The sequence below is a fragment of the Chiloscyllium plagiosum genome, chromosome 22, assembly GCF_004010195.1.
Source record: "Chiloscyllium plagiosum isolate BGI_BamShark_2017 chromosome 22, ASM401019v2, whole genome shotgun sequence".
Classification (NCBI taxonomy): Eukaryota; Metazoa; Chordata; class Chondrichthyes; order Orectolobiformes; family Hemiscylliidae; genus Chiloscyllium; species Chiloscyllium plagiosum.
In genome coordinates this window covers 13,076,865-13,095,491 of record NC_057731.1, presented here as the reverse complement: position 1 = coordinate 13,095,491, position 18,627 = coordinate 13,076,865, and the positions used below count along the sequence as shown (strand labels likewise).

Genomic DNA, 18,627 nt, shown 5'->3' with positions numbered 1-18,627 from the left:
GTTTAATTTGGATGCAAATAGTGAGATGGAGATAGAAAAGCAACAGGGGTCAGTAAGTTTAATACTGTATTAAGAGCCAGGGACTTGAAAGAAGCTGGGAAAACCAGATAAAAGGACAGAGTGGACAAAGAATTCCTAAAATGTTGCAGAAGGTGTGCTTTATATTAATTTTGTAACCAGCCAATGAGAAAGGATCTGGTTCTAGTGACTAAAGGAAGGCAATCAAAGACAGATTTTATGCAGCCTCCTTTAGATCCTGGAGTGCATTCTGAAATTCCTCATTGTAGCGATCACACTCCAGGGCTCTCTGAAAGTATCCAATGGCTTCGGATTTCTTGCCATCCAATTGGTGCAAAAATCCCAATATGCCAAAGGCAACACTGTCTCTTGAATATTCGTCCAATCGATCTTCAGCGATTCCTTCTAATGCTGCTCGGCATTCCATAGACAGCCCTCCCCATGCCTTGATTTTTAAGCATTCTTTAAAATAACGAATAGCATTAGGCTGTGATCTTTTCGCATATAGCTGGTATATTCCATAGTTCCCAAATATTAAGTGTCTATTTATGTAGTTGCAATCTTTATTTCTGATCATGTTTTCGTAGATCTCATCAATCTTGGAATATTCTTTAGTTTCTTTAAGGATTTCTATCAAATCAAGCATTGCAAAAATAAGTGATGGTTTCTGATCAAATGCTGTTTGGAAATGATATTTGCAAAGTTCAATCAGTTTTTTCCTTTCCTCATAAGCATTATATTTATAAGGTGTTTTCTTCAGTGTAAACAGTTTCTTTTTGTAGCATAAACCGATCTGGTGGTGAAGGAGTCCAGAGTTTGGTCTTAATATGAGTGCCTTTTTCAACATCTCTAGGGATCGTTCAACAGATCCTTCCTTTCTTAAAGCTTTGGCCGCATGTTGAATTAAATAGGGATCATCAGGAGAATTCAGGAGCACATCTTCTAACAATCTGTGAGATTCCTCTTCCTGTTTGAAATATTGTAGTCTTAGAGCCAGCGTGACCTTGAGAAAAGAGTCCTTTGGGTTCAGTTCCAATGCCCGTTGTAACTGTTTCACTACTTTGCAGTGCTCAGGACACTGAGGGACTCCAATATTTCCTTTAAGTCGGAACAGAGAGGTTGCGTGAGCTGTATTCCACTCAATGTTATCAGGATCTGCTTCCAGAGCCTTCTCAATACACTCATTTGCCTCTTCATAATATTTCCAGCCAAATCTCAACAGGGACCAACCCTTCTCCCCGTATACTTCAGGGGTCATTGCTGTAAAGCGAGAGGCATCAGGGAACTGTTGGCAGATCCTCTCCAGCTTGTTGAGGTAGGCCTGAGCCTCTACCACTTCTCCCACGTGGTAATAGACCCAGGCTGCGTTTCCGTAAGTGACGATGCTCCACTTTTCAACATTCGACTTGTGATCCTTCCTCAGAATCTCCTGAGCTTCCCACAAATGATTGAATGCCTCCTCATGTTTACCTCGTACACAGTTGACAAAAGTAAGTAGATTGTAAGGCATGACTTTATATTGCACAATGTCAGCCTCAATTGTGTAATTTAATCGTTCCTGCAAATCATCCCACTCCACATCCTCTACTTGCAGGGTCCATGTGAAGTGACATTGTAGCTGAAGCAGTTTCTCTTTCAGGGAATCCTTTGCGGTGTCACTGTAAGAAACAGGTGGAAAGATTTTTTGTTTTAATTCAACCTTCAGCAAGAAATTAGCAATCTATTTCACACTGGGCAACCTGCATCTCAGCAAAGCCAATAAGTGTCTCAAAAACTCAAATAACAACCAGAATCTGAAACATACGGAGAGAACAAAATGAACAGACAGTACATATTAGTGGACAGGGAAAAGGCTGAAAATAATCATCATGAATTTGAACCTTATGATCCTGTTAAACAGAATCACAGCCTTCCTGAAAATTAACACAGGAAGGTTTCAATGAAGATCTTGAAGGTTTGAGCAGTTGATACGAGGCTGCTTGAAGCTCTGAGTTAATTTATAATTTGAAAGTTAGCAGATCCTACAGGGCAGTCCACTCCCAGTGCTCCCCATATTGGATTCATTAATTTGAAACAGTGAGGTTGCAAGAGCTGTATTCCACTCAATATTATCAGGATCTTCCTCCAGCGCCTTCTCAATGCATTGATTTCCCCTTCATAATATTGGAAATGTGTTGCTGGAGAAGCGCAGCAGGTCAGGCAGCATCTAGGGAACAGAAGAATCTGTTCCCTAATGCCCGAAACGTCGATTCTTCTGTTCCCTAGATGCTGCCTGACCTGCTGCGCTTCTCCAGCAACACATTTCCATCTCTGATCTCCAGCATCTGCAGACCTCATTTTCCCTTCATAATATTTCCAGCCAAATCTCAGAGGAGGTTCAGAGGCAGCATGTTCCTGATGGAGTGAAAGGTAAGGCTGTTAGGAGTAGGCAACCCTAGATAACTAGAGTTTTTGATGCCTTTGCTCAAGTAAACGAAGGAGGCATATAATATGAATAGGAGACAGTGATGTTTGCAGATGCTGGAGATCAGAGATGAGAGTGTGTTGCTGGAAAAGCACAGCAGGTCAGGCAGCATAATATGTATAGGCAGCTGGGATCAAGTGAATTCTATGAGAAGTGAACAGGGTGTCAGAATACACTTAAAAGATATATCAGGAGGGTTAACAGACGACACGGATGCTCGGGAACTTGGGGAAATAAACTGTGATGTAGTGAAGAGAACCACATTACAGAAGAGGAGGTGCTGGAAAACTTAAAAAGCTTTAAGGTCGATAAATACCCAGGACCTGATGAAGTGGGACTTTGTGGGAGATTACAGATGAAGTTGTGGAGCTCCTAGCAAAAATATTTCTATCATCGACAGCCACAGAAGCAAAGCCTGAAGATTGGAGGGTGGCTAATGTTGTGTCATTATTTAAGGAAGGCTGTAGGGAAATGCCTGGGAACCACAGGCTGGTGAACCTAATGTCCATGGTGGGTAAATCATGAGACCGGATTCTGAGAAACAGGATCTACAGGCATTTGGAGAGACAAGAACACATTTGGGATAGTCAGCATGGATTTGTGCGTGGGAAATCAAGGTGTTGCATTTTGATAGGTCAAACCAAGGCAGGATTTATTGAGTCGATGTAGGGTCATGGGAAGTGTTATACAACAAGGAGATCTAGGGGTACTGGTTCATTGTGAAAGTGTCCTTGAAAGTGGAGTCACAGGTCAAAGAAGGCTTTTAGCATTCTGGCTTTCGTCAGTCAGAGCATTGAGTATAGGTTTGAGGATGTCTTGTTGCAGCTGTACAAGACCTTGGTAAGGCATAGTTGGAGTACTGCATGCAGTTCTGGTCACCCTACTATAGTGAGGATATTGTTAAACTAGAAAAAGTGCAGAAAAGATTTACTAGCATGCTATCTGGATTGGAAGGTTTCAGTTATAAAGAGAGGTTGGATACGCTGGGACTTTTCTCCTTGGAGCGTAGGAGACTAAGGGGTGACCTAATAGAGGTCTATAAAATCATGAGAGGCATAGATAGCCAACAGCTTTTCCTCATGGTAGGGGAGTCTAAAACTCGAGGACATAAGTTAAAAGGGAGGGATACAAAAGGGTCCAGATGGGCAACTTTTTTTCGCACAGTGGGTGTTGAGTATTTGGAACAGAGGTAGTCATGGAGGCAAGTACAACTTTGTTATTGAAGAAACATTTGGACAGGTACAAGGCTTGGATAGGTATGGAGGGAAATGGACCAAATGCAGCCAAATGGGACTAGATTAATTGTAAAAACTGGGCGGCATGGCCAAGTTGGGCCGAACTCTATGAGTCAATGACAGAGACCAATCCTTCCCCAAATCCTACAGATTAATCTGAGAAAGGTGTTGCCACAGAGCTACAGCTGACACTTCACCGCACCTGCTATTTTCACATAAAAATCTCTCTTACTTCATGATGATCAGAGTAAAGACGGTCAGCTGCGGCTTCACTTCTGCTTCCCTTAATCAGCAGCAAAGGTAGAACCAGGTCTGCTTAGCTCTTCACATACTCCTCGCAACTTACACAGTACTCAGATTTTTCACAATTGAAATCGAGAACGGAAATTTAAAGCAGCACGTTGCTGAGAATCTGGGGAAAATGTGTTGAAGCCCAGCTCAAATACAAAATATCAACTCGCCCCCAGCCACCAACTGGGCTTATTATTTTCTTCTTGTTATGTGAAACTTGCTGCATGTTCGCTCTGTTGATATTCTCACCTGTTGCACAGCAACAAAAACTGGACTTCCATAAAGAATTAATTGCTTTGTTATTACGATGGAGAGTGAACAATGAAAGACTTTCCATGGGCTATAAGCCACATACACCACATGCGGTGTGATTGAGGAGAATCACAGAGCCCACTTCTGCAGAAACACAACCTCCACTCAAAGCATCACATTTCCAACATTGGCTCCCATTGCCACACGTGTGCCTGTGGATAATGATACGCAGGCATCCCTGACAACCACCTGGAGTGTGAAAAGTTAAGGAAAGGTCTTCCTGAAATGTTTAAAATGCTGATAAGTTTCAATAGGATTCTGAGAGGGAATCTATTGACCTGATGTAAAAATCCGTAATTGAACAGAATTTGATTCAACATCATGATAGGGCAAATAATGACAGCATAGAGGAGAACTCGAATAATTAGACAGTCAGAGAGGTACCAGGGAGTAACAGTCAAAGAGAGGGAGAAGATGTGCAGAAGGTAATGGAGACAAACAGTAACAGAGCAAAGAATAATAGGAAATGACATGAAATGAAGGTTCAAAACAAAGCTGTGTCAGAATGTAAACATGCTCATGTAAGGAACATTACATCTAAAATTGGTGAGTTACAAGAGAAAGTTTCCACATGGAGTTATGATGTAGTGACTATACAGAGCCCTGTCTGAGCCATGAGTAGGTGTGGGAACTAAACATTTCCGTCATCAATGAATTCAAGGAGGGATTAGAGAAGGAAAATGAAATAAGAGCAAAGTGTTTGGAGGGTGGGGATGGCAATATTAATCAAAGCTATTCCAGGTTACTATTCTACAGAGAGATGCCAATGTAATGGATTCAAAGACTGAATACATTTGGTTTGAGGTAAGGAAAGGAGCTGTTGCCTACTGTAAATTCCAAATAGTAAGTAGGATGTAGAAGAGTGATTTGTCAGCAAACTTCAGAAAGATGCAAAAAGAATAGAACAATAAGAATCAGAAGAAGCAGAGGAAGGAGCTAGAAGGGTGAAGAATCTTAAAACACATGCAAGAGATGTGCCGTAAGTTAATGCATTTCTCACAGGATCACTCAGTCTGGATCTGGGCAATTCAAGCATTATGACGAAGGGTCACTGATCTCAAAAAACATTAACCCTGCTTCTCTCTCCACAGATGCTGCCAGACCAGCTGAGTTTCTCCAGCAATTCAAGCATCTTGAAGGAAGAGAGTATCTTGGATTATTGTGATGATAGTGTAAGGAAGTTTAAAACAATTATTGGAAGAGACAAAGAAGAATCAAAAGTGATTGCACAACTGGGTGAAATTCTATTTCAGGTATTTTAGTCATGGATCTAGCTCCTGTGGACTGGAAACTAAACTAGTTAAGGACGTCATTAATGGGAAATTGGCAGCTGTCAAAATGAAGATATTTCAAGTTCAAAATTAAACAAGGCAACGTAAAGCATTTTAGTAATGTAAAGTAGTAGCATTGCGTAGCACCAGCAAGATAGACTGAAGAAATTCACTAAAGTTCCTTCGCCAGCACTTTCCAAACTCCGAACAATTTTCACCAAGAAGGACAAGGTTAGCTGATACATGGAAACACTATTACCTGCCAGCTCCCTTCTCAGCCACTCACCATTCTGAGTTAGAAACAAATCTCTGTTCCTAATGCCTAAGATTTCACCTTAGCACTGGCATGTCAGAACTCCATTCTTCAGCTAACATCATCTCTTAAACCTTGCACAGTGGCAGAAAGGACTGTAACCCCAAACATGGTTCAAAAGAGGATCAATTACTTTCCAGTGAGCTGCTGACTAATTTTTGATGGATGTTGGTGCAACAGGGAATCATGTGGCAAATCTGCATTGATTTGACATAACTCTCGGCGACGGGTGCAGCAGAATATATTCCCCTAGGACAGCAACATGACAAGGAGACTGAACAGAGATGACAAGGAGCATGAAGAGGAAGAGCTGTGTGAATAGGTTTCTCATCATGAAGCAACATCCAACCAGAGTCTCCAGGGAGCAATTCATCTTCCTCAGCATCAGTAAGGAACAGTGAGTTTCAATAAGGGCGTGCTTGCTGAAATCTGCTTCCTGCTGCAGCCATGACAGCATCCTCACAACAGAGCAAGCATGCACCAGCTTCCTGCCAGGCTCAAATAGGTGGCATTTACAATATCTCCCATCTCTTCAGTTTCAGTATTGTTATTGATAACAGCCTTAGATAATGATGGTGAGCTCTAATGATAGTTCATGTATATTCCACATCAGCGAGCTTCTGCAGTCTTCAGTCTTAAATAAGACATTTACCGCCAATGCTTTCCATGTTTTATTCCACCCTCTAATCACTATTTTGATATAGTGCCGTGCTGGAAAGAGCACAGCAGTTCAGGCAGCATCCGAAGAGCAAAAGAGTCAACGTTTCGGGTTTAAGCCTAAAACAACAATTCTCTTGCAAGTCCTGATGAAGGATTAAGCATAAAACATTGACTTTCTTGCTCCTCGGATGCTGCTTGACCTGCTGGGCTTTTTCCAGCGTCACACTTTATTGACTCTAACTTTTCCAGCAACAGCACTGCTCACTAACTTCTAATCACTATTTGCCCTATTGTGATTTCTGAAACCCAGATTTATTGTAATGGTTTCATTAAATTATAAACAGGATGTTGTACCCCTGTCAATTGCAAATTGCCAGAAACTGCTGAACTATTTGTGGAAATGGGTATTTTGGATATAACTTCTAGTGATTTCCTAATTTGCTGCATTTGCAAATTAATGGCCCATCAAATTTGCCACAGAAAATTAAGTCTGGTAGCTAATAATGTAAGTACAATTTTCACAACGGGATAATTGGTGATAACTCCTAATCACGCTCACTCATCAAGAAAGTTAACAATTACAAGTGTGGAATTTGTTCCTTCGGGCAGCACAGTATTGGGGAATTTAAAAGTGTATATATGCAAATGTTTAGAGTTTCTAAATGTTACTTTCATTTTCATTTTATCTACTATAAATCAATCTTTGTTTCACTTTTCCTTACTAAACTTGATGTGACAGCGAATTCACTCATTCTAGTTCGTCCTGTTTCTCAGAACTTTCTCCATTTATTTTTTAATCCTTTAGGGTTCTGGAGGTACACTATTGTTCTAAATAATTCCAAGATCCCCGATTCCATTCAAACAATATATTAGGCTTCAGTCTCAAAAGCAACAGTTCACCATCCTTATTATTGTCTGGTCCATTTTGTAGCCAGTGTCTCTTTAATCCCACAGTTTCAAATTTGCAAACAAAACTGTCTATTTCTTTCGGAAGCACCTGTTGGAGATCTATCTGCAGAAAATCAATTATTTTGCCTTTTGCAATGTCATCTGTTACTTCAAACAAGTTAGTCAAACATGATTTACTTTAATAACGCCATGTCATCTGTCACCTAATTGTCCCAATGAAAGTTATTATTTTCTCAAATTGATATCTCTAAAATGTCACCAGTTCTGAGGTTAGGCTGCCTGCTGGTTCATTGTAAGTCATAGAGTCATCAAGATGTACAGCATGGAAACAGACCCTTTGGTCCAACTTGTCCATGCTGACTAGATATCCTAAATAAATCTAGTCCCATTTGCCAGCATTCGGCCATTTCTCTCTGAACCTTCCTATTCAAAGATCCATCCCACCCTGGCGATGTTTTTCTACAGCCTCTACCATCGGGGAGATGGTACAGAAGCCTGAACACACGCACCAGCTGGTTTCAGAACAGTTTCTACCTACTGTTGTTGCAATACTGAATGGTCTCACAAACTCTTAACATTCGCCTGTACCTGTGTTTTTGTTTTTGCCGCTGTTTACCTATTATTTACTTATCTATGCTACTTAACCTGTGATCTGCCTTGCACTGCTCACAAGACAAAGCCTTTCACTGCGCCTTGGTACACGTGACAATAAATTCAATTCAATTCAATTCAATTCAGATAACCATCCAGATTTCTTTTAAATGTTGTAATTGTACCAGCCTCCACCACTTCCCCTGGCAGCTCATTCCATACACTTACCAACCCCTGCGTGAAAGAGTTGTCCTTTAGGTCACTTTTAAATCTTTTCCCTCTCACCCTAAACCTATGCCCTCTAGTTCTGGACTTTTCCACTCCAGGAAGAAGACCTTGTCTGTTTATCCTATCCATGCCCCTCATGATTTTATAAACCTCTATAAGGTCATCTCTCAGCCTCCAATGCTCCAGAGAAAATAGCACAAGATAATTTGACCTTTCCCTATAGCTCAAACCCTCCAACTCTGGCAACATCCTTGTACATCTTTTCTGAACCCTTTCAAGCTTCAAAACATCCTTCCTGTAGCAGGGCGACCAAAATTGCACACAATATTCCAAAAGTGGCCTAACCAATGTCCTTTACAGCCACAGTGTGACCTCCCAATTCCTAATGCACTAATTAACTCAATGCACTAACTAACAAAGGCAAACACCTTCGTCACTATCCTATCTATCTGTTACTCCACTTTCAAGGAGCTATGAACTTGCACTCTAAGGCCTCTTTGTTCAGCAACACTCCCCAGGACCTTACTATTAGGTGTCTAAGTCCTGTCTTGATATGCCTTTTCCAGGTTTATCATTCCCGCCTTTTTGAAATTGCTGTGACACTTGCAATATACTAGTTCTCTGGAACCACTCTCATATCGAAGGTGATTTTTTTCCAAAAATATACTTTATTCATAAAAAAATGTTTATACACATCCATAGCCACTAAAGCAGTTTAAATCTGAACAATCTTTACATATTTTAGATTAGATTACTTACAGTGTGAAAATTGGCCCTTAGGCCCATCAAGTCCACATCAACCCACCCAGACCCATTCCCCGACATTTAGCCCTTCACCTAACACTACGGGCAATTTAGCATGGCCAATTCACCTGACCTGCACAATTTTGGGAGGAAACCGGAGCACCCGAAGGAAACCCACGCAGACCCGGGGAGAATGTGCAAACTCCACACAGACAGTCGCCTGAGGTGGGAATTGAACCTGGGTCTCTGGCACTGTGAGGCAGCAATGCTAACCACTGTGCCACCGAGAACAAACAAACCCAAGACATTTCTTACTTGTTCAAGACTGCATTTACATCCATTTGAGGGCCTGATAATTGAGTGAGCTCCCATTGTCCTCAGACAGTGGTCTATCCCCACTACGCCTTGGTGGCAGCTACCCCAAGTGTTAGTGCGCCCCTCAGCATATAGTCCTGGACCTTGGAATGTGCCAGTCTGCAACACTTAGTTGAGGTCAACTCTTTACACCGGAAGACCAACAGATTTCAGGCAGACCAAAGAGCATCTTTCACTGAGTTGACGGTCTTCCAGGTGTGGTCGATGTTTGTCTTGGTGTGCGTAGCGGGGAACTGACTGTAGAATGCAGAGTCCTGCGTCATTGAGCTGCTCAGGACCAACCTCGGCGAAAACTACTGCATCTTTCTCCAGATTTCCTTCGCTCAGACACATTCCAGCAGGAGACATGTGACAGTCTCTACAACAACTGCTTTGAGGGCAGTGTGCAGCAGGTCAGAGAGTCCGGGCACACATGAAGGATCTCATAGGTTGTGCCCTTCTCAACACTAGCTGAAAATGTGTTGCTGGAAAAGCGCAGCAGGTCAGGCAGCATCCAAGGAACAGGAGAATCGACGTTTCGGACACAAGCCCTTCTTCAGGAACCTTCCTGAAGAAGGACTTGTGCCCGAAACGTCGATTCTCCTGTTCCTTGGATGCTGCCTGACCTGCTGCGCTTTTCCAGCAACACATTTTCAGCTCTGATCTCCAGCATCTGCAGTCCTCACTTTTTCCCTTCTCAACACTAGCCAAGTGATGTTTTGGTCCTTGTTGGAAAGTTCTGGTGATGAAACATTCTGCTAAATGACTTTGACAGTCTGCTCAGTGAACAAATTGACAGGATCCACCCTCTCCTTTTCCCATCTGATCTTGAGGACATTACGTGCTGACTACTTCTTGATGGACTTGTGGTCAAAGGTATTTTTCACTGCAAATCACTCCATGAAGGTCAGGTGATATGGAAGGACCCAACTTCTTGGAGCGTTCCACGGCAACAAGGCCAGTCCCATTCTTCACAGCTCCAGGGAATTGGAGATACAACCAATGTCTCCATGGTCTCCAAACTCATTTGCCTCAGCAACTTGAGATGCAGCCTACTCAGATCTGGTAACTCTAGTGTGCTTCAACCTTTTAATTAACTCTTTACAAAAACTTGCTTTTTATCCTTGAAAGGGAGTATGTAAACAGTACAGGTTTACTGGTAATTGTGAAGTCCTTATGAACAGTTTGAAGTGTGAACATGTCATGATGTGATTGGATAATATAGTCATATGTTTTAGTGAGAACGTGATTGGACAATGTAGTCCATGTGTTCTAATTTGGAATGTGAATTTTGTGAATCTGGTTGGTTGGAGGTAGGGGGTGAGTAAAAGTGTATCCTGCAATTGGAAACTTGTTATCTGTAAAAATAGGTTAAAACCTTAGTTCTTGCAATAAAATTTGAACTGTACACCATTTTCTTGATGTGTCTATTGTGGCATTGCTGTAGTTTTAAGAGGGTATTTTGTCTTGGTTTCTTTTAAGGGAGAGATTGAACGAGAGGTGCTGAGCTGGCTACTGAAAATCACTGGAATAAACAGCTTGGGAGGCCGTTTGTTAATGCAAGCTGAATGGGTGTGGCCAGCTTTCATAGATCAGGATTTCTGAGTAGCATAAGAAGCTATTGGCATCTCAATAGAGTGCAAGCTTCAATAAATGTCTCCTGGCTGCTACTCTGTTTGAATTTTCTTATTCTTCCGCTAAGGCCTTCCTCTCCCTTTCTTTCTTCTATGCTTTTAATCATAATTCAAACTGTTTCATTTCCTTTTCTCTTTCTTATGCCTCTAATTCAAGTTACTTCATTTGCAGTTGAATTTTAGCCAATTCCAGAGATTCAGATGGCATCTGCGGCAATTTCCTCACAGATGCAGGCAACCCAAACACCAGCTTGTTTGCCAATTCTGAAAGCTTTCTTTTCCTCATTTCACTCCCAAAGTCACTTCTTCAACTCCCAGAAATTTCTTACTGATTGGAAGAGCCATTACAACACAAGGCACACCCTGTTTGAACCAACTGAATTCAACACCTGAAAAAACGACATCAACAATTACCATGCTCAGTGTTTGAGTCCAACAATCCTAAACGCATGGGGTGACCTGGTGGCTCAGTGGTTAGCACTGCTGCCTCATAGCACCAGGGATCCAGGTTCGATTCCAGCCTTGGGCAACTGTCTGTGTGGAGTTTGCACATTCTCCCCTCTGTCCCTGTGGGTTTCCTCCAGGTGCTCAGGTTTCCTCCCACAGTCCAATGATGTGCAGGTCAGGTGAATTGGCCATGCTAAATTGCCCATAGTATGCAGGAATGTATACGTTGGGTGCATTGATCTGGGGAAATATAGGGTGGGGAGGTGAGTATCTCTTCAGAGGATCGCTGTGGATTATTGGGCCTGTTTCCGCACTATAGGAATTCTAATTCCAACTTAGAATTACGAATTTTGTTCCTGAAAAGAACCCCCAACTTGTTATGGAGCAGACCAGATCACCTCAAAATATTTTAAGAAGGTAGCCTACACCCTAATGTTTTCTTATTTTCAAGGTAAATGTAAAGTTTCTGTTCCAGATGTAATGCGACAATTCAAACTACTCAACGTTAACATAACACAATTTATTTAAACACTGTAGTTTAACACAACCAAAGAAAGAGGAATTCAGAATAACTTAACTCGACTGGAAATTTGACAGAATAACAGATACAGTAACTGTTACTAATTAACTGTTTCAATATAGTAACATCCCATAAACACACCTCTTGCCAAAAAATAAAGAAAAATTCAGACATAGATTCTTACATGCAGTTCGGAGAAAGTGAGGAGTGCAGATGCTGGAAATCAGAGTTGAAAAATGTGTTGCTGGAAAAGCGCAGCAGGTCAGGCAGCATCAAAGGAGCAGGAGAATCAACAGTTCGGGCATAAGCCCTTCTTCATGAGCCCTCCTCATTCCTGAAGAAGGGCTTATGCCCGAAACATCGATATTCCTGCTACTTTGATGCTGTCTGACCTGCTGCGCTTTTCCAGCAACACATTTTTCAGCTCTTACATGCAGTTCTCCAATCCAGGAGGAAAAGAGAAAATTAAGAGAGAGTAGCAGCCAGGAGACATTCACTGAAGCTGCCAACTCTGTAGAGACCCCAATAGCTTCTGATGCTGCTCAGAAATCCTGATCTGTGAGAGTTGCCTACACCCATTCAGGCTGCATTAACAAAAACCGAAGGCCTCCCAAGCCTCAGTGATGTTCAGTAGCCAGTTCAGTCCTTCTCGTTCAATCTCCCTCTTAAAAGAAACCAGAACTAAATAACCTCTTAAAGCTGCAGCATTTTCACACTATCTCCCATGCATGGATAAATAAACATTTACACAAAGAAACCTCTGCTATCTCTTTCTGTTTGTGTTGCTACTTATTCAGAAAGAATGAAAAATATTTGCATTTTTCCTTTCATATCATCAAAACATTACACTGGTGTAATGATTGTAATGTAATCACAATCAGTGGTTTTGTTTAAAGGCCTTTAACTCATGGATAAGTTTTATTGCACATTATCTTTTTTAAATTGTTTGCTCTGTATGAAAACTCTGTTTAGTTTTTGCAACAATATTGTCTTGTATGAGTGATTTAGAAGTGCTGGTGTTGGACTGGGGTGGACAAAGTTAAAAATCATGCAACACCAGGTTATAGTCCAAAAGGCTTATTTGGAAGAGAAAGTGAGGGCTGCAGATGCTGGAGATCAGAGCTGAAAATGTGTTGCTGGGAAAGCGCAGCAGGTCAGGCAGCATCCAAGGAACAGGAGAATCGACGTTTCGGGCATAAGCCCTTCTTCAGGCATATTTGGAAGCACTAGCTTTCGAAGTGCTGCTTTTTCATCAGGTGGTTGTGGAGCAGAATCATAAGACACAGGATTGCAGTGTCATGGAATGTAATATTAAATATATTTAGCTTAAGTCTTTCATCTTTTGGAATGAAAATGTTAGTTTTGGTTCCTTCATATGTAAATCCAGAACTTTTTTAAAGTTACGTTCTCAAGATAGCTTTTAACAATAGGTGTCATCTCAGCTCAGATAATGCAAATGAAATTAAAGTCTGCCTGTGTCCCAATCTTATGTCAGATTGATTCTATTTCTAAAGTGGGAGTTACAGAATCTTACGTGGATTTATGCAGTTTTTGAGCAAAATAAAATGTAATTCTGCAAGTAAAACTTCACCCCACAAACCTATATGTGGGTGTGTGTGTGTGTGTGTGTGTGTGTGCAGAGGAGACTGAGTGTGAATGTGCATGTCGGTGTGTGTGGGGGGATGAGTGCCTGTGAGAGAGAGTGTGTGTCTGTGTGTGAATGTAATGGGGTATAAGTCTGTGAGAGTGTGTGTGTGTGTGCGCGTGTGTGTGTGTGTGTGAGAGAGAGAGAGAGAGAGCAAGGTCCCGGTTGAGGCCATCCCCATGGGTACCATGGATAGCCAAGTTTGGTACCTATGGGGATGGCCTCGTCACACTGTAGGTGACATTAGTCCACTATGCACACTCACACACACACTTCTCCAGACCCACACACTCACGCAGACCCTCTCTCATACACAAGCTCTCTCTCATATGCTCACACACACAAACCCCCACACTCACACCCACACACGCACCCTCTCACAGACACACACTCTCTCACAGGCACTCACACTCCACTCCTGGCCCATACGCACCCACATGCACACTCTCACTCGGTCTCCCCTGCGCGCACACACACACACATAAAAACACACACCCCCCACCTATAAGTTTGTGAGGTGAATTTGTACTTGCAGAATTACATTTTATTTTGCTCAAAAGCTGCATAAATCTGTGTAAGATTCTGTAAATCCCACTTTAGAAATAGAATCAGTCTGACCTAACATTGGGACACAGACTTCACACCTTCAGTGCATTATCGGAGCTGAGATGACACCTATTGTTAAAAACTATCAAAAGCTAGTGACTCCAATTAAACCTATTGGGCTATAGCCTAGTGTTGTGGGATTTTTAACTTTGTCCTGTATGAGAATATGGATCTGTCACAAGCTGGCATTGTTCATCAATGTTGAACTTCATGAGCAGGATGATGAGCTTACAAATCATTTAATTGATCCTCCACCAAGTGAAGGACAAATGAACTTTTAATATACAAGACTAATATATCAGAAGAATGATTAATTGAGAAAATAATGAAATGAATTAGTAAACAGAACAACTAATAAAGCATTAATTGAGATCTTTACATGGGCTCATTAACTGATTGGGAATGGATAACTGTTTATAAGGGTAAGTTTAGCGAGAAAAAATCAGGTGCAGTTTATTTTTTACTCTAATGTATTTTTTAAGATTTTGAGTTATTTTCAATAGAAGCAAATATGATGTGAAAGAAACTTTCTTCACACAGTGAGTATTTAGGGTCTGGAATGCTCAGGCTAAAAGTATTTTGGAGGCAGGTTTAGCTGAGGCATTCAGGATGGCTCTGGGTGATTATTTGAATGGAAATAGCATGCAGAGGTATACAGAAATGGCAAGAAAATGGCACTAAATTATAATACTCACTTGGAATGCCAGTGTATCCATTATGGGCCGAAGGTCTCCAGTGTTGTAACAATTCTGTGATTTGAGATACAAAGAAGTACATTTTCCTGCACTTGATAGCTCTCGTGAAAAGTAAATCCGAGCACAAAAGAGTCCTTTCAATTTTATGTGCACATTGATTTTATTCACTAACGTAGAGGAGACTTTATCCATCTGTCATGTCTCTTCAAAGAAATATTTTTGGTGCAAAACACAGACATAAAAATAAAACCAATGAGCCAGGAGTTCAAACTCAACTGAAAAGGTAGTAGTTATTATAGAGCACTGGCTCCAAATTGGACTTGAACAGGAGCAAAGTATTAGAGATGTTTGGAAAGGACTGGGAAATGACTGGGACAGGTGATAGGAGCATCGTTCCGAAAGCTAGTGTGCTTCCAATTAAACCTGTTGGACTATAACCTGGTGTTGTGTGATTTTTTAACTTTGTACACCCCAGTCCAACACTGGCATCTCCAAATCAAGGCTTAGGTCAGTTGCAGATGCAAGCTAAGTTGAGAGAGCAGATCGATAACAACTCAGGTTAGCTCTACACAGGTACGGAAGTGATTTCACATTTCACAGATGTTATTAAACTTCCCATAAGATGCACAATTTTTGACATATTGGCTTTGGTCAATAGTTGAGTTCACGATAGAATGCCAGTCCTCAACCTCCAACTGACTGAATGTTTTATCTCTTGTTTAAAGTCTACCTTCTGTTTTCTTTTTAATGATGTTGCATACTTTAATATTCCATATCTTTATTCCATATCCCCAGCTTGGCCCTGCACTATTTTAAATTAACCCCGTTATTGTCCATCTGGTTGGTCAATCAATATCTAACTGTCCTTTCATGATGGCACCATGACCTTGATTTAGATCATTACCGGTCATTACAGTTTAGGGGCTCCAGATTCTTGCTTCCTTGTCATTTATTCATCAATAATAATCATTTAATGAGATGAATGGGCTCTTGTCCCATTTCACAGCATTATGTGTAGATATGTTTAATATGAACTACTTAAAATCATAACTACTACCCTGAGTTAACCACATTCTCACAAATTTGAAAGAAGAACCTCTGAATCAGTCCTTTTCATCACTTCTTGACATGTCGTGATTTGTAGAGAGGTGCAGCTAATGTCATATTGAGATTATCCTCCATACCCAAAATGACCTCACAGAGGCCGGTATCCCGTCAACAAGACACCCTTTATTTACACATGTAAAGTCCTTGACACCAATCCAGCTACTGAACCAGCTTTCAGAGTGAGCAGAACCTCTGACACTCCTGTTTATGTCTGTCAGTCAGGATCAGATTAACAGCCCCAATCAGGGAACTCATATTCTATGAGATCCACCTGGTCGACCTCATGATAATCAGCACAATAACTTTGTGGTCATGTTACATGTAGAATAACATTTTAAATGTACTTCAGAATATGTTGATTAAGCGCTAATAGCACAATAATAAAACAATCTTTGTCCTACCACAAGAAAAGAACAGCCATATTAATGAAAGATTTTCTTACAGCAGTAGAAAGAAAGGACTTTAGTGAGAGTGATCAGGCAGTCGAAATATTTTGGTTATAATTAAGGAATAGCAGTGGAAAAGACAGAAATATGTTACATAATACTTCCATGGCTACAGGATGTCACAAAGTATTTTATAGCCAATGAACTACCTTTTGAACTGTTATAATGTGCCAACTCTAGCAGCAATGTAATAATGAAAAGATAACACGTGTGAGATATTTACCGAGGGGTAAATTCAAACCAGGATTCAGGATCACTCCCCTCTTGTTCTCTGACATAGTGATATGAAATCATTTGCATCCACCAGAAAAGGCAGATGGAAGCTTGGTTTAATATTTCATCCAAAGGACAATAACTGCAGTATTGTAGCACTCTCTCAGTAATGCAGTAGAGTGATAACCTTGAATTTTGAGCTCAAGTCCTGGAGTAGGACCATCATCTTTGATTCCTGATTATCATATGGTCATGGATAATGTATATATGATTGCACTAGTAAGAGACAAATTAAGAAAATAGGAAAGAGGTGAAGGAGGTAAGCAAGGAAGTGGGGAGAACGGAGGGAAATTCTAAAGGTAGTGATATAAATTAATAACTCAAAAAGGAGAATGAATTTTTATTTAATGAACTTGAATTGACAATGATAAATGAGGCTGATGCAGAGCAAAATCCTCTCATATTTGATTTGACAATGAATTTTTGCTTTGTACCAAAATGTGGTGAGGAGGGACTGGAGATGCATTTTGGGGTTTTGAGAGAATTGGGAGAGTGGGGATGTATTTTGGGGCTTTGAGAGAATTGACTCGAATCTGATTTGAATTGAGTTGATTCACTGTGTGTGCAGTATGGGCAGGTTATAACATACAAAGTGCATAAGGGTAGTAGAACAGAGTGAGGAATACAATGTAATGTTTGCAGAGAAGGTGCACAAAGAGCGAGATCAACATCAAATTTAAAATTTTAGAGGTCCATTTAGAAGTCTAATCACAGCGGGGAAGAAGCTGTTCTTGAATCTGTTCGTTAATGTGTTTAAGCTTTTATATCTTTGGGCCAATGGAAGAGATTGGAAAAGATTATAACCAGGGAGGGAGGGGTCTTTTGATGATGTTGGCTGACTATCTGAGGAAACAAGAAGTATAGATGGAGTCAACGGATGGAAGGTTGGCTTGTGTGATGGACTGGACCGTGTTAACAGTTCTGTTTCTCAGAGCAGTTGCCATACCAAGGCGTGATTCATCTCGGTAAAATGCATTCTGTGGTGCAACTATAAAAATCTATAAAAAAAAAGAGTTTTTATGGACATGCCAAATTTCCTCAGCCTCCCGAGGAAGTAGAAGCATTGTTGTCCTTTCTTGACAGTCGCATCAATGTGGATGAACCAAAACAGACTGTTGGTGGTCAACACTCCCAACACTTGATGCTCTCAACCATGTCCACCTCAGCTCCATTGATGCAATCAGAGGGTTGGCTTAAAAATCAATAGGTTGTGCTGTTATGAAGTGTTTATTCAAAGAAATGTACTTACCTCTTACTGGATCCAAGTGAGTACTTGGGAGTAAAGATATTCATCCCCAAAGCTTTCAAGTTAGGGTTAGAATTAAATCAGTCTTATTTACCTGTTGGTAACAATGATTTAAATCCTATGAGCATGATCTACAATGTCAGGTTAATTCAATAACATGCCTTTACAGCACTCAACTACAGTTTTTAACTGTGACTATTTCAGCCTCAGTCATTGCAATTAGTTAATTAATTAAGTACAAAACCTGTTAACTTAAAAATCAAAGGCTATAATCAGTGTCACCTTAGCAAATGGAAACACAAAATCAATAGTGAACTAAAGTAATTACAAAGATGGGGGGTTTAAGTCTCTGTCACAGACCCTCAGCATCAGGATCAAAAAGGGAGACCACAACTCCTTACTCAGCAGCAGAGGAATCCATTCAGTTACTTTCTTGGAGGTGCCTTCTAATCAGTGGCACCCCAGTTTGTCATCCACAATGGTGTCAGTGCTGTCAGGCCGGTCAGAGATCCGATAGCCCCAGAGCCTGCCCAGCCTCACTGGGAGAGCTGTGCACTGCTGAGGTAGATAGGGGATTGTGAGGGGTTCTCAACATGAGAGGTGCCTTGAAGAGCAACA

The 18,627-nt window shown here is 41.0% G+C and overlaps 1 protein-coding gene across 1 annotated transcript; it reads right to left on the bottom strand.

The window, feature by feature from the left end:
- Nucleotides 1-235: 235 nt before the first annotated feature.
- Nucleotides 236-18,056, bottom strand: LOC122561377 (interferon-induced protein with tetratricopeptide repeats 5-like). Its single transcript, XM_043713140.1, has 2 exons — nucleotides 18,013-18,056; nucleotides 236-1,676 (listed from the first exon to the last, which is right to left on the bottom strand). Exons 1-2 carry the CDS (start codon nucleotides 18,054-18,056, stop codon nucleotides 236-238), a joined length of 1,485 nt encoding a protein of 494 aa, XP_043569075.1.
- Between the last annotated feature and the right edge of the window lie 571 nt (nucleotides 18,057-18,627).

Coding starts and splice junctions, on each gene's coding strand:
- LOC122561377 (XM_043713140.1), bottom strand. CDS start 18,056: ATGAATATCTTTACTCCCAAGTACTCACTTGGATCCAGTAAGAG. Junction 1,677..18,012: donor TCACTTGGATCCAGTAAGAG/GTAAGTACATTT, acceptor TGTTTCTTACAG/TGACACCGCAAAGGATTCCC.